Below are 21465 nucleotides of genomic sequence, written 5' to 3'. Positions count from 1 at the left end.
GAGAGATATCTCCCCGTAATTTAGAAACCGCAAAGGGAGTTTAGTGGAGTTGTTACGTAAGGCTTTTAGCGGTTTTTGACCAAGTAACAACATTAAGCATAATACAGTCCACTATAAGTCCATCTTTTTCGCCACACACACACACACACACACACAGATAATATATATATATATATATATATATATAATATATATATATAGATATATATATATATATATAATATATGATATATATTAGAGAGAGAGAGAATTATCAATAAAATCCAAGATTTGTTAGTCATTTACGGTTTAAAGAAAACGAATTTCAATGTCGTACATAGAAAATGATCTTGTCTAATATTATGGGTAAATATTATTGAATGAGGAGTTCTTACACTGGTGGTGTTGACAATTGAAAAAAGCATAGAAAGATATTTAAAAAATGATTTACCCAAGAGTGCAATCATTAACGACGCTATGCGCGCAATTAAATAAGCCACTCATTACTTCCAGGTTAAGATGTAATATGTTTCACAAGCTATGTAAAATGGAATAAACTTAAAAATTGAGGGATGGGAAAATAGCTAAATGACCAATGTGTTTGGAAGTCCAAATTTTTATTATGCTTTAATAATTTAAAAGATTTATTTTATGCCATAGCAAATTCCAAATGCAAATAAGTGATAATATCCAATCATGAAGAGAAATTCCAATGACGTCAGCTTTGATTGCTCCACTTAGCAAGTAGCCTATAGGTAGATATAGTAATTTTCATGGCCAGGGGAGGTATGAAGAACCTGCTGTCTTGTCGGCAATCCACTGTAGAAATTCTGAAAGATAAATACAGTAATAGGCTCATATATTCATAACCAATTCGTGATCACAGTAATTAGCAATAATTTTTTTTTATTTTAGTGTTTTTAAGAACTCGACTTTTTGTAAATATGCAGATTTTGACTTTGTCTGTTACCTCACTGTCAAACCCATTGGTTTAGAACCTATAATTTTTGTTAAAATCATGCCTCTGTGACAGTTAATTCATCTTACATTTCCATTTTTACTGTTGATTTGAAATATTTGTTTTTACATGTTATTGATAAACCTCTTCATTTGTCTGTTTTACTTCAAAACCTTACAGTAGATTAAGTTTCCAAGCTCCTTATCTGCTTGTGTTTGACCGCCATGTTTTTGGAAGATTGTTAATCAATTTAGTATTAAAATATTTTTTAAAGTGTCATTATCTGTTTGCTTGATATTGAAAGTTGAAACCTATTCCATCGTTTGATTTGGTCGTCTACTGTTAAAATACTTCCAAAGCTTTTAGTCATCTTCTAGTTAAGTCTCAAATTTAACCTTTAGTCCCTACCCCTGTTTTTAATTGATTGTCCCATGTATCAATTTTCTACTAGGTAGGCCTATAGCCATCACTCTCCTAACAGCTTGACTAACATTATTTAAAATCACCATTAAAAATGACATTTATCAGTTAACCTATCGTGAAAATTTTGTCATTCGTTCAATAAATCCTAGGTCGGGTTTAAATTACTGTCACAGACGCTGTCCAGCCAAACAATTTATCACTTGGTTTACTTACTGCAAACTCGGGCAGTCGCGGTAGGAGGGTCACAGGTTTCATTTCCAAAGGAGATGACTCCTATCTGGACCATGTACCGAGTCGTATTGAAATATGTCACTAGCGGTCCTCCTGAATCACTCTGAAAGCAGGAAAAGTAACAAGATGCGTAAGTCGTAAAGGACAAACTATATAAGTCTTAAAGCAAAGCAGTAACTCTAGCACAAGTTGTGCAATTTTATAAAGAAATTCCATTTAACAAAAGCTGTGCGAGTCTTAAAGTAATCCCTTCTAATACTAGTTGGCAAGTCTTGGAGCAATTCCTCGTGAGATAAATTGTGCAAGTTGTTAAGTCATTTTTCTAAGACAAATTGCCCAAGTCTTAAAGATAAGTCATTGTTACGCAAAAGTGTACATATTCAGATGCTCAATCATGTTAACGTCACAGTGTAAACTTCCGTACATGACAAGCTCCTTTTCCTCCTTTAACCAATCCAGCACAGAGCATATTAGCTGTGATGGGAATCGAAAAAGACTTTTGGCAAAGCGAGTTGTTCATCGTTGGCACAACCACCTCATACAGATCAGCGGGTTGGTTACCACCTGCAATGTTGCAAAGTTATTGATAACACAGCAAACAGATACTGAAGGAAAGTAGTCACAGACAATTTACCCTAACTTACCGGTTGTCTAATAAAAAAAAAATGGCCGTTCGTGCCTTCACTTAAAATACATGGGTGCCCTCCTGAAATCCTGGACATATATATATATATGATATATATTATATATATATATAGATATATATATATATATATATATATTATAAATATATATTATATTATATATATATATATATAACATTTATTACATTTAAACTATATCACTTTCTTTTCCTTACATTTTACGATATATCCTTTCAGTTTAGGTAAATTAAAGGTGTCAATATGTATTGTATAATATTCGTACGTATACTGTATACAATTGCGCTGTTCTTTCCAGAAACATTTGAATTCAGTTGATCAGTACTAAATGGAACTATTGGAAAAAGTCAATTTAACATTGTATTTTTTCTTGATCTCATATTGCTTCACTTAAATTATTGACATCGCAGTTCCGCGCGCGAACACACACACACACCACACACACACACACACACACACATATATATATATATTATATTTATATTATATATTATATATATATATAGATATCTATATATATATATATTTATATATATTATAAAGTGGTATAAACACACGTCAGCAACTTATTGCACTCACATCACAAACATGTTAAATGCAAGTCAGCAATTGTGAGCAGTCGTGACCAGCGTTTCATATGATTATCCAGCGTTTGCCAAAGATTTGTTCTCCACTTGTTTTCAAATGGTCTGTGATTAGTGTTATAAGAGCAGTTTAGTACTAGCCAGGCCCCATCTGATGTCCGATTTTTCTCTGTAGACTCGTTTCTCGTTTGTAAATCTAACCATCTAATATTGTTACGGTTGAGGACACTTCCATCCTCATCTCTGGTCGTTTTCCTTAATTAATAAGGTTCCTTTTTTCTAGACCTCTTTTCCCTGCCGTTTTGTAATGCTTTATTCCGCTCACTGCTCCTGAATGGCTGGGAATGATGGCATTGATGACATTCATTCACATTATTGATGCATATTGTTTAATAATACAATTCCATATGGCTTTCATTACAACAGGTACATTTTTCAGATAGCTAATCGATTATCACTAAGCAACAAAATGAACAAATTAATTTTAGTTGATTAAGATGGTCCAGCCTAACCTGAAGTAACTTTATGTAGGCAACTGGGACACTTTCATGGTTATGTCAAGCACAACTATCACTGAGAAGAGCAAAGATCCTTCTGAAGTCATCTTCCAGTAACTGATGATAAGGAACTGTTCAGGAGTAAGGTGATCTTCAGAGCTAAGAGAATGAAAAATAAGCCAAGAGCAATCATGTGCCTAGACAAAGAACTTGCCATGAACATCATGCTTTTTATCTCTTCTCTCCCAGTTTCCATAGGTTTACCTTGGTCTCGTACAACTCAGCTTGGAATATTGCTTTCACTTTATCTTCTCTCCACCACAGAGTGACTTTTCCGCCCAAGTTCTACAGGTACCTCTCTGGTCTGTGTTCAGTTGAGCTCCTTAGTTGGCTCTTGCATCACCCCTCATACCAACTCTTACCACTTACTTTCCAGAAATGAGACTTTGAATAGCACTTGCAGGGTTCATTGACTTTTCATTCATCCTAAATTTTGGATCCTTTTCCCCACTTGTGTTTACCTGAGTCTTTTAACTTTCATCTAATAAGAGACAAGTCTCACTCTACCTCTATCTTTTTCTTGCTTTTGTTCCTCTCAGCGGTGTTGCCACATTTCCACACCATGACTTCCACGTTCGCATAAATTGTAAACTCATTCAACCATCGGTAAAATCTAATGTATATAAAACGATATATGCTTTCATTCACAAATCATTTTCCATAAACTTCCCTTATCATTTAATAAGCATTTTTAAATAGATTTAAATTAATTTTATTACATGGAAATGTAAAACTGTCACTGATATCGTTGGTATTCAATGCTTCAAACAAGATATCGCTCGATCGACTTTTATTACTTCATGATCTGTGAAAACAACCATTCCTTGATGGCCCTCTATTCAGTCATTATTATATAAAAAGATATATAAATATGCAAATGACCGAGAATATAGTCCAATGAATCATATAAAAACCAATATATCTGACCACAACAAACTCTTCAAAAAAGAGTGGGGAAATTTTGTCCACGCTTGGTGTGGCAGACCGTAAAATGAAGACTCCACTTCTGCACACGATCATCTTGTGCGACAAAACTTCCACATTCTTATATGCTAATAATGTATGCTGCACTGTATAAGATTAAAGACAAATTTGCCACAATTTCAAAATGTGCAGCCTGCTTAGTACTTGAGGGAGAAAGTGTGTGTTTAAGAATGTAAGATCACTAATGAATACATTAAGAGTGCAGCAAGCTCACCCAACAAACGTATGGAATGGATGTATGAAAAATCTAGTCTAGCACAGCACGTTCCACTGTCTGGAGACCTAACTGTTCTTTGCAGGCAAGCAGACAAGTATCAGTGAGATGTAATTATTAATTAAGACCTACAAACCTGGAGATAAATCTCCCCAGCCTGTAAGAGTAGCAGTTACATTCTCGTACAAATTGCCAGCATCTGGAAGACACACAGGAGCGATCTTGTTGTCAGCTGGGAAAGCAATTGGACTCTCGAGTTTGATCAATGCAATGTCGCTGTCCAAAATACTATTACGGTTGAAATCTTCATGTGGGATGATCTGCAAGGAGTTAGCGGGACTCATATTAGAAAGTATCAACTTAAATTTCTTGTCAAGAGAAATTCTGATTATCAGTTGTTTCACACCAATAACCTGAGATGTAGCGACGTACTTGTGATACTGATTTCCTGTGTTACGCTTGTTTCCGTTGTTGTGGTCCAGTTGTGCTCTCCAATCACGACAGTGACACCTGTTGGGTCTGTTCTGAAATGTGGATAGGACTATTTGAATGAAAAACAGAAGTCTTTTTGGCATAAAAAATGATATTAAGATTCAGCTTTCTTTAATGAGGAAATTGCTGTATGTCTACAACAGCGTCAGGATTTCAAACGTCAAAACGATATTAAAAGCATGTTACTTAAGCTCTAAACACAAGGATTGGTTGAAATCTAAAATGCTATTGTGAGCTACTTAAACACTAGAATAGCGGTTAAAGGCACTTTTATGCTCCAGTGCAACTTCATAAGCACTCCCAGCAGCTTATCATTCACACGTCACAAACGGGTTGAATAGAAGTCAATTAATTGGCAGTGCTAACCATACGATCAACCAGCATTTACAAAGATTCGTTTTCCACTGAGGTCGTCGACTTGCTTTCTACCTGTCTATGATGTATGTGCAGTGAGTTATCAATAATAGGTCTATATGAAAGGCTAAACTACAGTGTGACAGACACACACCCTTAGACACATACAGAACAGATGAAGACTGCGTGATTCAGGTGGAAAAAGAATTGCTAAAGAAAGGTAGACTTCTTACCCAGGGAAACATATAACGAAACAATGAGCTGCTGTCAGGATCCACTGGTCTGAGATGATAGATCCACCGCAGCATGGCTCCGTATCCGTAGGTGTTGCCAGTGCAACTTGCCAAGGATATTCGTGCAATGTTGTGGGCTTTCCTCTAATTATCCTACTCACAGGATTTCGTCTGCCACATCCTACATCAATTACAGTGAGTCAGTAACTGGAGCATTCTACTGGTTTGGTTATTTATATGGGTAGTTAGCCATTATGAACTGTAACGTCGTTAGTCTGAATCAGAACTATGCAATTAACATTTTATTCTCCTGCCTCAGCTAATGTGGAGTATAATCAATTTCTTGGATGTGTGTGCCAAGAGCTTTTGTCTGATGACCGTTGTTTTCAAAGAGGATCGATAAAAGCCATTTGATCCTGCTGAGGTAACCCAGTTGTGAGCGCACCATAGGCAATAAAGTACCCATGATCAGGATATTGGTGGCATCATTTCCCCATGCTGTTTTGGACTATTGTTTGAAGAATGAGATAAACAGAATACACAATTTAGGCTGAAGGCTGAAAGGAAAATTAAGAGTAAGAGCTTTGAAAGGTGGAACATGAGGCAAACCAAAGCAGTTGCACTAAGTGGTTGGCAGGCTGAGAACAGACAAGATGGCCCTCTGTTGTCTCGGTGGAAAGGAGGATCAGAAAAAACACTTACCTAGAGCAGCAACTATGCAGGAGAAGGCGTATTTACTTTTTCTCCTCGAGTGGAAAAACACTTTCATCCGGTTGTTTCCACTTACTTCAGTGAAAGGAGGCTTCACTCCGGAATACCTGTGGAATAAAAAGAGCTTATGGTTTGAAAGTCCTAAGAATTTGGGGAGAAGAAGAAGAAGATCTCTTTGCATGAGATGATAAAGTCATCAAACGTAAGACATGTCACCTAACAGGAGGTGGGTCCAAAGAAAAAGTATGAGAGTGCTCACTGCCATTTTTCACTTTTAAAGCTAAAATGGGAATGAGGCTCCTGTACAGAATACTTCCACAACTTAGGCTCGTCATATGCACCTACGAAGAATGCATATCAGCGGTGCTCTGAACTCTCCTTCAGACACGCTGCACCTCTCGTCTCTCACTCTTGCATGGACCGCAAATCCTTGTAGATATTAAAGTTCTTCCTTCTCTCTTACACAATCTTTTCCACCTTCTCTCCACTTGGGCAAACCACCTAATGGCATTATGATCCATCCTTTCATTTCCACTAAAGCTTTCACTAACTTTTGTTGTTTATCTCAATTTTTCCCACTCCTTTAATATTTCATTATATTATGCAAACTAGGCAAGTGATTACCATTTTGCATTCAAAGTCTCCAACTGTGCTTCCATCAAAGATTGTTGGTTCAACAATCCCTTCATCCATCTAAATCTTAGCATGCATTGACACTTCAGGTCTCTTCCAAAAATTCCTTTGTACTTAATTCTTTGCTTCATCCTACCATCATCTGCTACATTCACTCCAAAAATACCTATAGAATGAACTGCTTATATTCTATTACTGTCCCCATTAACATTAATTCCCTTATCTTCCCCATTTCTATTCGAATTTAGCCTTGTTCTTGCTTATATTTACTTCAAACTTTCTAACAAATACTTTCATTAGTATCTGGTCTCTCTCTTAACTATCTCCAATTCAGATTGTGCTATTTGCAAACATGAGCCATTCTGCACTATTTGCGGCCTATTTACTTATCCCATAACTTTGGATCCAAAGCTAAACAACTTGCCCTTCTCTCTAACCAACTTTCACACAAAACTAGCAATTCTCCTGTTTTCCTGTTCCGACATATAATTAAAGTCTTGTGAAAACTTCTAAATGCTTTCAACAAAATCCTACCATGCAATTTCCATGGCGTGCAAATTCAAGATTTATCAGTATAATTCACAGTTTCCTCTGTCACCTATGACAGCTATAAATTCTTCTATCTTACGTTTTGCTGAGTCCTTGTCCAGTGATTCTCATGTACGAATAAGGGAAGTTCGACAGTCTAAAATCGGAGCAGGTTATCGATGTGCATGAGGCAGGATCTGCAGCCTGTAAATGGAGGATTCACTTCAACACTGGAGCAAAGTCAATGATGAGGTAGTGCTGCTCCCCCACTTTTTCGCACTTTGCGGTTTTCACCTTCGTTTTATCGCGGATTTTTGTGGAACATATCTTTCACTATTATGAGGGAATTTTCACCAATTCGCGAATATCTTCGTCGAGTAATGTTCACTAATTACTGTATTATCATTTTATTTTCATGACTAAATACATTTTTATAAAATATGATTTACAATTTTCGATTATTAATATTAATGAGGATGGATGGGAATAGACCCCAGGAGAGCACTGAGAGCAGTACAAATAGGAAGAAGACCGCTGGGTAGGCCAAGAATGAGGTGGATAGATATAATTGTCAGAAACCTTGAGGATGAAATCCAGAACCAGAGGAAGCGAGGGAAATGGCTCGGGATAGAGACAGATGGAGAGGAACTGTATCACCCTTATGCCAGTGGCCAGTGGCGGGAAGATAAAGTAAAGTGAAGTAATATTAATGCAAACACAGTAAAGCTTCTATAAAATTTTTAATACAAATCAAACGAATCTTTGACACCAATTAAATGAATGTCTTACAGAATTTTCAACCACTAATCAAGTTAACCCTGTATACGGAAGCAAAGCCGTTTTCTCTTATAGTATTGAAGTCATTTCTGTTTTACTGGGTAAAAACAATTAGTGTCACTAGTGCATTAAATATTTTTGATATGCATATGCATTTCTCTCTCTTTCTCTCTCAATGAGATAAGAGAGAGATTGATGTTGTTTTGTACAGTATAGTTTTATAGATAAATAGTAATGTTACTTTGCCGTTCATTTTTCTCAAATTTTCATTGCTATATTTAAAGCTTTTTGTTTTTCAATAAAAGCAGACTGGAAAATGAAAATAATTAGTGAACACTTTAGATACTATACAGCATGCGCTATCATCTAAAGGAAAATAGAAATTACTTCAATACTAAGAGAGAAAATGGCTATGCTTACATAAACTACAGGGTTACTTGATTAGTGGTCAAAAGTTCTGTAAGAGAGATTTATCTAATTTGTATTAAAAGTTTTACAAATATTTTGCAGTGCTTGCATTATTTTAATATCTGAAATTTATTAAGGTTAATCTAAGCAATACGGTGGACCCCGTATTCGCGTTCACCGGATTCGCGGATTTCTCTCTGGACCATAATTATCTACCCATTATTCGCAGGAAATTCAACTATTCGCAGTATTTTTTCTATGAGAAATATTCAGAAATTCCTGGGTTTTTTTATCAATTTCATCATAAAATTCACTTTTTGTGATAAAACTTATAAAAATCAGGTACAAGATTTTTGGTGGGTTTTTCTTGAGTTTTACCTACCAATATAGGCACTTTTCAGCATTTTTACTGGGGTTGCAACTAATCGTGGATTTTAACTATACACAGTGGGGGCGGTTCTGGTACACATCCCCTGTGAATACGGGGGATCACTGTAGTGGTGCGTCAGGTATTTCTTTGGAAATTGCGGTTTCCTATGGTATTTTGGTTGCTTGTTAACAATTTTCCGTTAGTTTTTGGCGGTCGATTGTAATTAACATGTAATTTACCTTAGAACTCTATCCTACGGTAAGGGGGATGGATGGATGGATTATGAAATTTAGGGACAAGCCCAAGCACTGGGACCTAATTTGGTCATTCAGCCCCTACGGGACCCGTTGGGAATGTGGGGTTTTGCTTGTGGTACACCATGGGGAAAATTATTGCCCCAGAACTCTATCCTATGGTAAGGGGGACCAATGGGAAAGTGGGGTTATGGGTGGGGTAAATCACCTGGGAGAAGGTTTTGGCATGTTAATGTGGTATTTCCTGTTATATATGACATTCAGACCGCGAAATACAAGTGGAAATAGGCGACGAATAAACCAAGAATGTTGCCATTTCACAGACAAAATCCACCATCTACTACTACTATTACTATGCCGGATGCTACTGCGCATGCGCCATGTTATCGGGGAGCTTTTGGTTCAGACACCCTAAGTGAGGGAAATTGTGGGGGTTTTCAGGGGGATAGACATATGAGCCTTTATTCAGCCAATCATATTGCAATATTAACCCTACATTGTGATAGGACCAAGTGAGGAATGGGTGGGGGTGAGTCATATTATATTCCTTTTTCTCATTTTTTTATAATCGTGTAATATTTCTTCATCTTTTCCTTCTACTCCGTTTCTCTTAGTTTTTGCTTAATTTTCTCCTATACATCTCTCAATATTACCTTACAATTGAGGGCATGCCCCTGAAGAATTGAGGGTTGTTTTGGGGGTATTTCATACATAATTTATACATGATTTGTACAAGTCACTTCCTTCTCTTTCCATTATTCCCGTCCGTCTATTTTCGTTACACTATTTTACAACACATTGCTCACCATAACAATTTCTTTGTTTTTAAGTTAAGTTATTCATTTCATAAAACATTTACATCCATATTATGTTTGATTTTATGTGTTTACAAACATTTCAGGGTTTGAGTTTCCCTTGGCCCCTACCAGAACCCAAACATGGCCGCTTTGTTTACGACTGTTCTCCCCGATACCCAAAACCCCGAATTCCCAAAGTCCCCCATCATTGTTGGGTTACATACAAGGTAAATAACAGTTGACCACTAAAAGTTAGCCACTGCTGCTTCATCAAAAGCACTAAAACTGTCATCATCAGCCATTGCTAGTCCACTGCAGGACAAAGGCCCCGGACATGTCCTTCCATTCTTGCTTGTTTATGGTTTTTCTATGCCATTCTATTTCCGCATGTTGCTCTTTTTCTGCCTCTTAATGTTATTCCCATCATTATTCTTTCCATAGCTCTTTGAGTTGCAACTAGCTTATGTTCTAAGGCTTTAGTAAGGCTCCAAGTTTTTTATGCAAAAGTTAATACTGGTAGGACCATCTGATTAAATACTTTTCTTTTTAGAGAAAGTGGCAGTTTAGTTTTCATAATCTCATTTTGTTTACCAAAAGCTCTAAATCCCACGCTTATCCTTCTTTTAATTTTGGTCTCATGCCCTGAGGAAAATCTTACTGTCTGTACGTACATAAATTCATTAAAAATCTCTAGAGGTTCGTCCATAACCCTTACTTATTGTCTCTGCATTTCCATTAAACACTACTTTAGTTTTACTCGTATTCATTTTTAGTCCTACATTTCTGCTTTCTCTATTCAAATCTTCTATCATCTTTTGTAATTCCTCCCCTGATTCACTGAGTAGAACTATATCATCTGCAAATTTCAAGTTGTTAATGTATTCCCCATTAATGTTAATTTTTACCTTTTCCCAATCTAAATTCTTAAAAACTTCTAGGCACGCTGTGAATAATTTAGGAGAGATGGGGTCTGCCTGTCTAACTCCTTTCTCAATCGGAAATTTCTCACTGTCTTTATGTAGTTTTAGGATTGCTGTACAACCCGTGTTCTAATATAAGATTCATCTATTCCTTGCTTTTGAAGGGCTTTCATTACTGCTGAAGTTTTGACAGAATCAAAAGCTTTCTCATAGTCTACAAATGCCATACATAGTGGTTTGTCATACTCTTGATATTTCCTTTAGCTAAAACTGTAGGATAAATTAATTTCCATGGTAAAATTGGGGGCGCCACCATTACTTAGAAATGCCATTATTAAATCATTGTTATATGCATTTTTGGGGTGCATATACATAAGAGTGAATAACAGCTGTATGGGGTCAACCTAGATGACTGGATGTTTTGGGGTAGTATGGTTCAGGGTGTATTTTTATTTAAAATGATACTGAGTTGTTTTAGTATGATAATTTAAGGTATATTTTTGTTTGAACTATTAAATTACGCAGTGAACTGTTAAAATACGCAGTTAAAAGCATTTTAGTTTAAGGGGTACAGGGTATTTGGCAGTTACAAGCAGTTATAAGCATTTATTAGGGTGACTTTGCGTATCTGTGGATTTTACATTTCTTCGGTGGGTTTTGGAACCTATCCCAGCAAAAAAGTGGGGAAACACTGTAAAGGACCTGTTATGATAAAAAATGTGAAGCATTATACAATGGCAACAAGGTTTTGGTTAAACACAGGACATGGCTGACATGACATTCGGCTGGTTTGATTAAGTGGTTTGATCCAATAGTGACAAAGGGTAAAAGGGTGACTTGTAGAAAAATGCTACATCTTTTGGATTTTTCTTTGACTAACCTGGAAGTTCCACTTGCATTCGTAACATTTTTTTTTGTAGTATGAAGGTCTGGGTAGTTTGGTGACTGGATGGTGGTGGTCTGGCCTGTCTTCAGAATGTAGTAATGGTCACAAGGAACGGTCTCAGCTTTGTTTTAGGTGGGAAGAGAAGTAAGAACGAGACAGTGAATACTAATCTGAAACCATCCATTCTAAAGACATTATGGTGCTCCAAGCTTCACAAATATTTCCTAGAAACAAGCCGGAAGAAGAAGAAGAAGAAGAATCCTCCTTTCTTGATGGAAAGATATCTAAATGGTTCTGCCAGGAAGACATCTGCTTAGTTCTCGTTGTATTTTATAATTCACTGACATTTTTATCAATTTATTTAAAAGTTTGTTAACTTATTTTTTTCTAATAACCAATTTCTTGTCTGTATTTCTTATTACCATCTGTTACTTACTTTAAATGGATGCCAGGTTTTCTTGAATTTCATGTCAATGGCCCCTTTGAGTTTGTTCCATAAGAACAGGCCCATCTGAATAATAATAATAATAATAATAATAATAATAATAATAATAATAATAATAATAATAATAATAATAATAATAATAATAATAATAATTGATGTCGCAATACCATGGGACACCAGAGTTGAAGAGAAAGAGAAGGAAAAAATGCATAAGTATCAAGATCTGAAAATAGAAATAAGAAGGATATGGGATATGCCAGTGGAAATTGTACCCATAATCATAGGAACACTAGGCACGATCCCAAGATCCCTGAAAAGGAATCTGGAAAAACTAGAGGCTGAAGTAGCTCCAGGACTCATGCAGAGGAGTGTGATCTTAGAAACGGCGCACATAGTAAGAAGAGTGATGGACTCCTAAGGAGGCAGAATGCAACCCGGAACCCCACACTATAAATGCCACCCAGTCGAATTGGAGGACTGTGATAAACCAAAAAAAAAATAATAAAAAATAAATAATAATAATAATAATAATAAATGTGGCGCTGTGGCAGAGTGGGTTAGGTCGTCAATGGACTAGTTAAGCAATATTGGGGCTGGCCAGTCGTTGGATGGGTGACCGTTCTCCTCGGCATTGATTCCTTGGGGAAGGATCTTTACCATAATTTCCTCAGTCTACTCAGCTGTAAATGAGTACCTATCCCTGATGGGGTAGGGTCCAGCTATGGGTTAAATAGCAAAACTCAGCAATGATGGAAAGAAATGAAGGATTAAACGACAACGACGTAAAAGGAACTCTCGCAACAGAGGAGCTTTGTCTGGCAGCCAGGTATTCAACCCAATTGAAGGGGAAGACGGTCAGGTACTTGGAGGTCGTGATCCAGCAACTGACCACCACAATGACAGAAACCAACAGAAAGAGATTGGAGCTACAGAAGCAAACCAGAGGAAGAAATGGACAAGAGAAGAAAACAAGGAAATATGGAGATGCTACATCAGAAGCAACCCGACGGAGAGAGGATATAGAAGAAGGTTGGTCAGCATCTGGAATGAGAGGAATAACACCCCTCAAACAGAGCAGAGGCTAGCAGACCAAGTAAGGAACATAAAGAAAAAGAACTGGCTCTCCCCAACAGAAAGAGAGGAACTGGAAAAGAAAATGACACACGACAACGAATTACAAGACGACGAACTGAGAGACGATGCCACAGAAGATGACAGGGATGATGATGTATCAAACAACGACACACAAAGAAACACCGATGAAGTAACAGAGAGGACAGAAAGGGTAGAAAAGATTAGACAATGGATGGAGCCAGATACAGAGAGAACAAAGATCCCCTCCATGAAAGCCTACAACACCAAGAAATTAAGGGAGAAAACAAGTGAGGTCAATGAAATAATGGGAATAATACACACCACCAATATCACAGAAACAAATAACTTGGCATATGCAGGAGCAAGATTAGTAGCAGAACTGATGGGGATACGAACACCAACACCACCAACACAACCAACCCAACAGAAACCAAAACAGCAACCTCCTTGGGAAAGGCGCCGGGAAAAGCAAATCATGGTGATGAGATCTGACTTGAGTCAACTGAAAGAGATGACAGAAAAAAGGCTAAGAAGCAAGAAAACAAGGGAGGAACTCAACGAAAAATACAAAATACAAGAGAGGGGACTAAACAACACAATAGATGTAAAACAGAGGCTTAAGGCCAAAGCACATAAGATCCAACGGTACATGAACAGGAATAAGGGATACCAACAGAACAAACTATACGGAACCAACCAGAAAAGACTATACAGCCAACTAAGAGGGGAAGACAACCACTAAGAAATTCCTGAAGCCGAGCCAAGTAAGAGACTCTGGGAAAACATATGGAGCAATCCGGCATCACACAACAAACAAGCAACATGGCTCCAGGAAGTCAAGGAGGAAGAAACAGGGAGAATATAACAAAGATTCACAGAGATCACGACAGACACAGTCAGACACCAACTAAAGAAAATGCCCAACTGGAAAGCCCCAGGTCCCGATGAAGTCCATGGATACTGGCTCAAAAACTACAAGGCCCTACACCCACGAATAGCAGAACAATTCCAGCATTGTATCTCAAATCACCAAGCACCCAAATGGATGACCACAGGAAGAACATCCTTAGTACAAAAAGACAAGAGTAAGGGAAATATACCCAGTAACTACAGGCCTATCACCTGCCTACGACATAAAGGGTGCAGAAGGAAGTGTACGGGCACAAAAGACCAGCTCCTGATAGACAAAATAGTAATGAAGAACAATAGGAGAAGGAAATCCAACCTAAGCCTTCGACATGATACCACACACATGGCTAATAGAATGCCTGAAAATATATGGGGCAGAGGAAAACACCATCAGCTTCCTCAAAAATACAATGCGCAACTGGAATACAATACTTACAAGCTCTGGAATAAGACCAACAGATGTTAATATCAGGAGAGGAATCTTCAAGGGCGACTCGCTGTCCCCACTACTCTTCATAGTAGCCATGATTCCCATGACAAGAGTACTGCAGAAGATGGATGCTGGGTACCAACTCAAGAAAAGAGGCAACAGAATTAACCATCTGATGTTCATGGACGACATCAAGCTGTATGGTAAGAGCATCAAGGAAATAGATACCTTAATCCAGACTGTAAGGATTGTATCTAGGGACATCAAGATGGAGTTTGGCATAGAAAAATGTGCCTTAGTCAACACACAAAAGGGCAAAGTAACAAGGACTGAAGGGATAAAGCTACCAGATGGGAGCAACATCAAACACATAGATGAGACGGGATACAAATACCTGGGAATAATGGAAGGAGGGGATATAAAACACCAAGAGATGAAGGACACGATCAGGAAAGAATATATGCAGAGACTCAAGGCGATACTCAAGTCAAAACTCAACGCTGGAAATAGGATAAAAGCCATAAACACATGGGCTGTGCCAGTAATCAGATACAGTACAGGAATAGTCGAATGGACGAAGGCAGAACGCAGCATAGACCAGAAAACTAGGAAACATATGACAATACACAAAGCACTACACCCAAGAGCAAATACGGACATACTATATATACATAACACGAAAGGAAGGAGGGAGAGGACTACTAAGTATAGAGGACTGCGTCAACATCGAGAATAGAGCACTGGGGCAATATCTGAAAACCAGTGAAGACGAGTGGCTCAAGGGTGCATGGGAAGAAGGACTGATAAAAGTAGACAAAGACCCAGAAATATACAGACAGGAGAATGACAAGCAGAACAGAGGACTGGTACAACAAACCAATGCCCGGACATTACATGAGACAGACTAAAGAACTAGCCAGTGATGACATGTGGCAATGGCTACTGAGGAGAGAGCTCGAGAAGGAAACTGAAGGAATGATAACAGCGGCACAAAATCAGGCCCTAAGAACCAGATATGTTCAAAGAACGATAGACGGAAATAACATCTCTCCCTTATGTAGGAAGTGTAATACGAAAAATGAAACCATAAATCACATAGCAAGCAAATGTATGGCACTTGCACAGAACCAGTACAAAAAGAGGCATGATTCAGTAGCAAAAGCCCTCCACTGGAGCCTGGGCAAGAAACATCAGCTACCTTGCAGTAATAAGTGGTAGGAGCACCAACCTGAGGGAGTGATAGAAAACGATCAGGCAAAGATCCTGTGGGACTATGGTATCAGAACAGAAAGGGTGATACGTGCAAATAGACCAGACATGATGTTGATTGACAAAATCAAGAAGAAAGTATCACTCATTGATGTCGCAATATCATGGGACACCAGAGTTGAAGAGAAAGAGAGGGAAAAATGGATAAGTATCAAGACCTGAAAATAGAAATAAGAAGGATATGGGATATGCCAGTGGAAATTGTACCCATAATCATAGGAACACTAGGCACGATCCCAAGATCCCTGAAAAGGAATCTAGAAAAACTAGAAGCTGAAGTAGCTCCAGGACTCATGCAGAAGAGTGTGATCCTAGAAATGGCGCACATAGTAAGAAAAGTGATGGACTCCTAAGGAGGCAGGATGCAACCCAGAACCCTACACTCTAAATACCACCCAGTCGAATTGGAGGACTGTGATAGAGCAAAAAAAAAAAAATTAAAATAATAATAATAATAATGGATGCTGGGTACCAACTCAAGAAAGGAGGCAACAGAATGAACCACCTGATGTTCATGGATGCCATCAAGCTGTATGGTAAGAGCATCAAGGAAATATATACCCTAATCCATACTGTAAGAAATGTATCTGGGGACATCAGGATGGAGTTTGGAATAGAAAAATGTGCCTTGGTCAACATACAAGAAGGCTAAGTAAACCAGAAAACTAGGAAACACATGACAGTACACAAAGCGCTAGGGAGGAGTTATGGAGTTCCATTTGGCAATGTCTGTGTGTGTGTGTGTGTGTGTGAGAGAGAGAGAGAGAGAGAGAGAGAGAGAGAGAGAGAGAGAGAGGGGTAATTGGTGGTTGGATGGTTAATGACTGACTTGGATGTTGGTGAGTTCTGGGTTGTCTGTTGGTGCTGTTAGTTGTTAGAGTTCTGTGTTTTAGAGGCAGTTTTTGGTCAGTCTTTGGTTAAAAGCTGTGAGAGACAGTAGTGTGTACATGTGTTTGTGTGTTTTTTTTCTGTGTGTGGGTAGGTCAATTGTCCTGCATATTCCGTAGTGTAAAGAGGAAAGTGTGACTGAGGGTGAGTTGGGCAGCTGGGTTGGTTAAGTTTATGTGGGGGGGATTTTGCCAGCTTTTCTTTTTAACTTATGATCCCGCCACAGCACTACACCCAAGAGGAAATATAGATAGACTAGATATAACATGAAAGGAAGGAGGGAGAGGGCTACTAAGCATAGAAGACTGCGTCAACATTGAGAACAGAGCACTGGGGTAAGATCTGAAAACCAGTGAAGACGAGCAGCTAAGGTGTGCATAAGAAGAAGGACTGATAAAATAGACGAAGACCCAGAAATATACAGACAGGAGAATGACAAACAGAACAGTGGAATGGCACAACAAACCAATGCACGCACAGTACATGAGATAGACTAAAGAACCGGCCAGCAATGAAAAATTGCAATGGCTACAGTAAGAACCAGATATGTTTAAAGAACGATAGATTGGAATAACATCTCACCCATAAAACACATAGCAACCAAATGTCCGACACTTGCACAGAACCAGTACAAAAAGAGGCATGATTCAGTGGCAAAAGCCCTACACTGGCGCCTGTGCAAGAAACACCGGCTACCTTGCAATAATAAGAGGTACGAACACCAACCTGAAGAAGTGATAGAAAACGATCAGGCAAAGATCCTCTGGGACTATGGTGTCAGAGCAGATAGGGTGATACATGCAAATAGATCAGATGTGACGTTGATTGACAAAATCAAGAAGAAAGTATCACTCATTGATGTCGCAATAACGTGGGACACCAGAGAAAGAGAAAATATTGATAAGTATCAAGACTTGAAAATAGAAGAATATGGGATATGCCAGTGGAAATTCTACCCATAATCATAGGAACACTTGTGACGATCCCAAGGTCCCTGGAAAGGAACCTGGAAAAACTAGATGCTGAAGTAGCTCAAGGACTCATGCAGAAATGTGCTTCTAGAATCAGCACACATAGTGAGAAAAGTGATGGACTCTTAAGGAAGCAGGATGCAACCCGGAACCCCATGATATAAAAACCACCCAGTCCAATAGGATGACTGTGATTGACCCCCCCCCAAAAAAAATAATAATAATGATAAGAGTTTGGTTGCTCTCATCCTACTGACACTTATTACCAAATTTAAACAAATTCAGAATCTCAAAAACAACTTAGCTGTGATCTTAAGAAAGTTATAATTCTCACAACTTAACTGAAGCTTTCCAAGGAAGATTTGATTTCGTAAGGGAAGAAAGTCAGGAGATTGATCCGAAATTGATTTATGAACATTTGGGCATGAGGCTAAGCACTGAGGCCTTCAGCCATTCGGTGGTTTTAGGGTAAACAGAGGGACTTGGAGTGGTTACAGCGAGATGGAAGCGAGGAAGTGGGAACAGAGGTAAAGTAAAATGGTAAATAGGGGCTAAATGGACACTACTAACAACATTTAGGAATTCCTACAGTGCACCAAATGAGGTGCACTGACGGCACTACCCCGCTATGTGGGTATTCAGGACTTACCTTGTCTGTCAACTTTGTTTTGGCCAACCAGAGCCTTGGAGTTTCTGGGCGTCGGAGGCCATGTTGGTTAAGTGGATAAAGGTGGTACCCTGAACGAAGGTTAAAAGTTAAAAGAAACTTAGTAAATGAATTTTTAAAAATGTAATTTGAATTTCAAAAAAAGTATAGATACTGACACGCAGATTAGAATCTCTATAGTACCAGTCATATATGTCTAATAGTTCAATGCAGAAAAATCTCTACAATGCTCGCAAGTAACTGAAGAACCAGGGCACAAGCTAAGGTATTGAAATGCATATAACAGTAGACTTTTTGTGATTTTTCAGATTTTAAGAAAATCAACGGATTCACGGAAACTTAAACAAATATACAATGCCTCAAAAACTGCACCAAAAATGTTCTAGTTACTTTTCACAGGCAATTCTCATATGCTTTACTCGAATATTCTTTAGATATCTTACGGCTTACATCAGTTCCACGTAATTCCTAACCTAACTTAATCTGAAGCTTTACACTTTGACATTCAAACTTCAGAGATTGATCTGAAAATGTACCAGATTTGAAATGGGATGCATTAAATAAAATAATCATAATAACGTAGCTGCAACGTACAAAAGTTCGTAAAATTGAGGTCTGTTAACTTAAAGGCATTACAAAAAATAGCGTGTTGTTTCACCAACGAAAATTAAATATACGTACGCTACATTTTATAAGAAATAATTGTTCTGTACTGTTTAACATGAAATTATTTATTTTTTACATTTCCATTCTAATAAATAAATCATAAATATCCTATCCTAAAATTCCTGTATCTTTAACTCAGTGAGAAACACATTTTTTCAGACCTTTTTAGGGTCTGTCATATACCTTTCCTAATCCCCCACAAGAACAACAACAGCATCAAAGTAGTTTGCAGGCTTACTCCCCGAGTAAGCGAGAATTATATTGGTTTCCCTTTACATTGCTATGTTCACAGGCAATTTTTTTAGCACACACTGGTAATTCTAAGAAAAGAAATTTGCTTACGTTCCATTTGGGGTGGGGCTTGCGGTCGCACACCAGAAACTCTGCGGGGGGAAAAATAAAGAAGGGTTCCTTTAGGGAAGAAATCAGCTGGTGCTATGCACTACAAAGATTCAATAAGGGACGGAAGCTTTTTAGGTTAAATGATTTTAACCTTTATTTAATTTGAATGTATTTATCACTATTTATATTTTATTCTTTTACTTATTCTGTTTTGTTAAATATTATCTCTAAATATCATTCAGCTTGAAATTATATCAGTTGCAGTTATATCATGATTCAGCTGTGTGGCCAGAACGATTTGCAATTTTGTAAAGCTTGACTGACGAGGATTTTCATAAAAAATCATAAGAATAAATCGAAAGAAAGTTGTCTTCATAATTGGAAAACATTTAACTAAAAAAGAATATTTTCCTAACACTTATAAACAGTGAATTAATCTTTAACAATAATCTCACGCATTAGAACATAATTCATTATATATATGATGAGTATTGGAATTCATCCTTGTTATATATTTCAAGTACAATTAATTCAAAACCAAGCAACTCGATTCATATGACAGATGAGCTTGTTTGCGCAAGGAATGAGGCTGCTAGCCTATGCACCTTTTCGACCATAGTGAATAGGGTATCGTTTACCCAAAGAAAATATTGAACTTCCTCCTATATCTTTTTCCTGTAGGAAAGATGGTCGTTTCTGCTGCCTTTCCTGTTCGCCTTCTGAAACATCCCATTCTTCATGAGCACGAATTGTGCATTTGGGTGTGGAATGGAACATAAAATTTAGGCCTAGGGCCAAGCGCTGGGACCTATGAGGTCATTCAGCGCTGAAAGGGGAAATTGAGAGCAAAGGAGCTTTGAGAGGTGTAGCAGGAGGAAACCCTTCTGTAGCTGCGCCATGAAGCAATTGTTAGAAGAGGGTTGAGGGAAGTAAGATGGAAGAAAGGGAATGTGAATGGAGGTACAGTAAAAGGAACGGAAAGGGTTGCAGCTAGGGGCAGAAGGGACACTCCAAAGATCCTTAATTAAAGCCTACGGTATACCACATGAGTTGCATTGACGGCACCACCCTGCTGTGGGGCCAACTGTAAAATGAAAACACACACACAGAAAGAAAAAGAGCTATAAAAATGGCCCAGAATACAACAATTGAACACAAAAGCACTTCCTCAAGCTTACCAAGATCACTAGGGCTAAAGCCAGCTGGAAAGATTCCATCCTGCCTTGATCGAGACTCAAGAAAAGCAGAGTCAAACTGAGTCAGATTTCGGCACAACCGTTCTCAGTGGGACTGAACTTCTACCGACTCTGAGGTCAGGCCAGGCAGAGCCGTATATAGACTATACGGCTGTGAGGCCAGGTACTGACTGTATTTTTAAAGACCCTGACTAGACACCCAGGCCCTGTGATGACTAATGATTTGCAAACACTTGTGACAGGTGGGAATCATTTGCATGAAATTAAATCTTATAAGTGAAAAAAATGACTGCTATTTCAAAAATTTTTTGGTAATGTAATATTAACTGCTCTGTATTATCTTTCACATGCACATAATATATTATATATATATATATATATATATATATATATATAGATATATATATATATATATATATATATATTCATGTTTATATCTATCAATAACTTATGGAGGAAAATATAGCATATTTGTACTATATATTAAGAAATGAAGCTCACTCATCGCTAATTAAGACAAGAGACTGAATCATTCGCAAATAGCATTGGTGGCCTCGTGGAGTTTCTGTGTGACAATCACCAATTCGTCCATCAAGCGCGCTTCTCCTTCCATGATTTGTGCCCTCACCTCC

The 21465-nt window shown here is 37.9% G+C and overlaps 1 protein-coding gene across 1 annotated transcript; it reads right to left on the bottom strand.

Annotated features, from left to right (window-relative positions):
- Positions 1-486: 486 nt before the first annotated feature.
- On the bottom strand, positions 487-20931 carry LOC135210827 (complement factor I-like). The gene is made up of 11 exons (XM_064243700.1): positions 20816-20931; positions 19638-19678; positions 18612-18700; positions 7644-7747; positions 6374-6489; positions 5672-5852; positions 5025-5116; positions 4729-4912; positions 2016-2155; positions 1574-1692; positions 487-809 (listed from the first exon to the last, which is right to left on the bottom strand). The coding sequence occupies exons 2-8, from the start codon at positions 19642-19644 to the stop codon at positions 4899-4901; spliced, it is 603 nt and encodes a 200-aa protein (XP_064099770.1). The 5' UTR covers positions 19645-19678; positions 20816-20931; the 3' UTR covers positions 487-809; positions 1574-1692; positions 2016-2155; positions 4729-4898.
- Between the last annotated feature and the right edge of the window lie 534 nt (positions 20932-21465).

This window comes from Macrobrachium nipponense, chromosome 4 (assembly GCF_015104395.2).
Source record: "Macrobrachium nipponense isolate FS-2020 chromosome 4, ASM1510439v2, whole genome shotgun sequence".
In the NCBI taxonomy this organism is placed as follows: Eukaryota; Metazoa; Arthropoda; class Malacostraca; order Decapoda; family Palaemonidae; genus Macrobrachium; species Macrobrachium nipponense.
Note: the sequence above shows the minus strand (reverse complement) of the source record. Positions and strands in the feature narration are given on the sequence as shown.

What these genes read in the sequence shown, in the direction of transcription:
- LOC135210827 (XM_064243700.1), bottom strand. An exon ending in CTGCATAGTTGCTGCTCTAG is followed by an intron (nt 5,853 to 6,373) that starts GTAAGTGTTTTT and finishes TAATTGATGTAG; the next exon opens with GATGTGGCAGACGAAATCCT. An exon ending in TTCGTTATATGTTTCCCTGG is followed by an intron (nt 5,117 to 5,671) that starts GTAAGAAGTCTA and finishes TCCACATTTCAG; the next exon opens with AACAGACCCAACAGGTGTCA.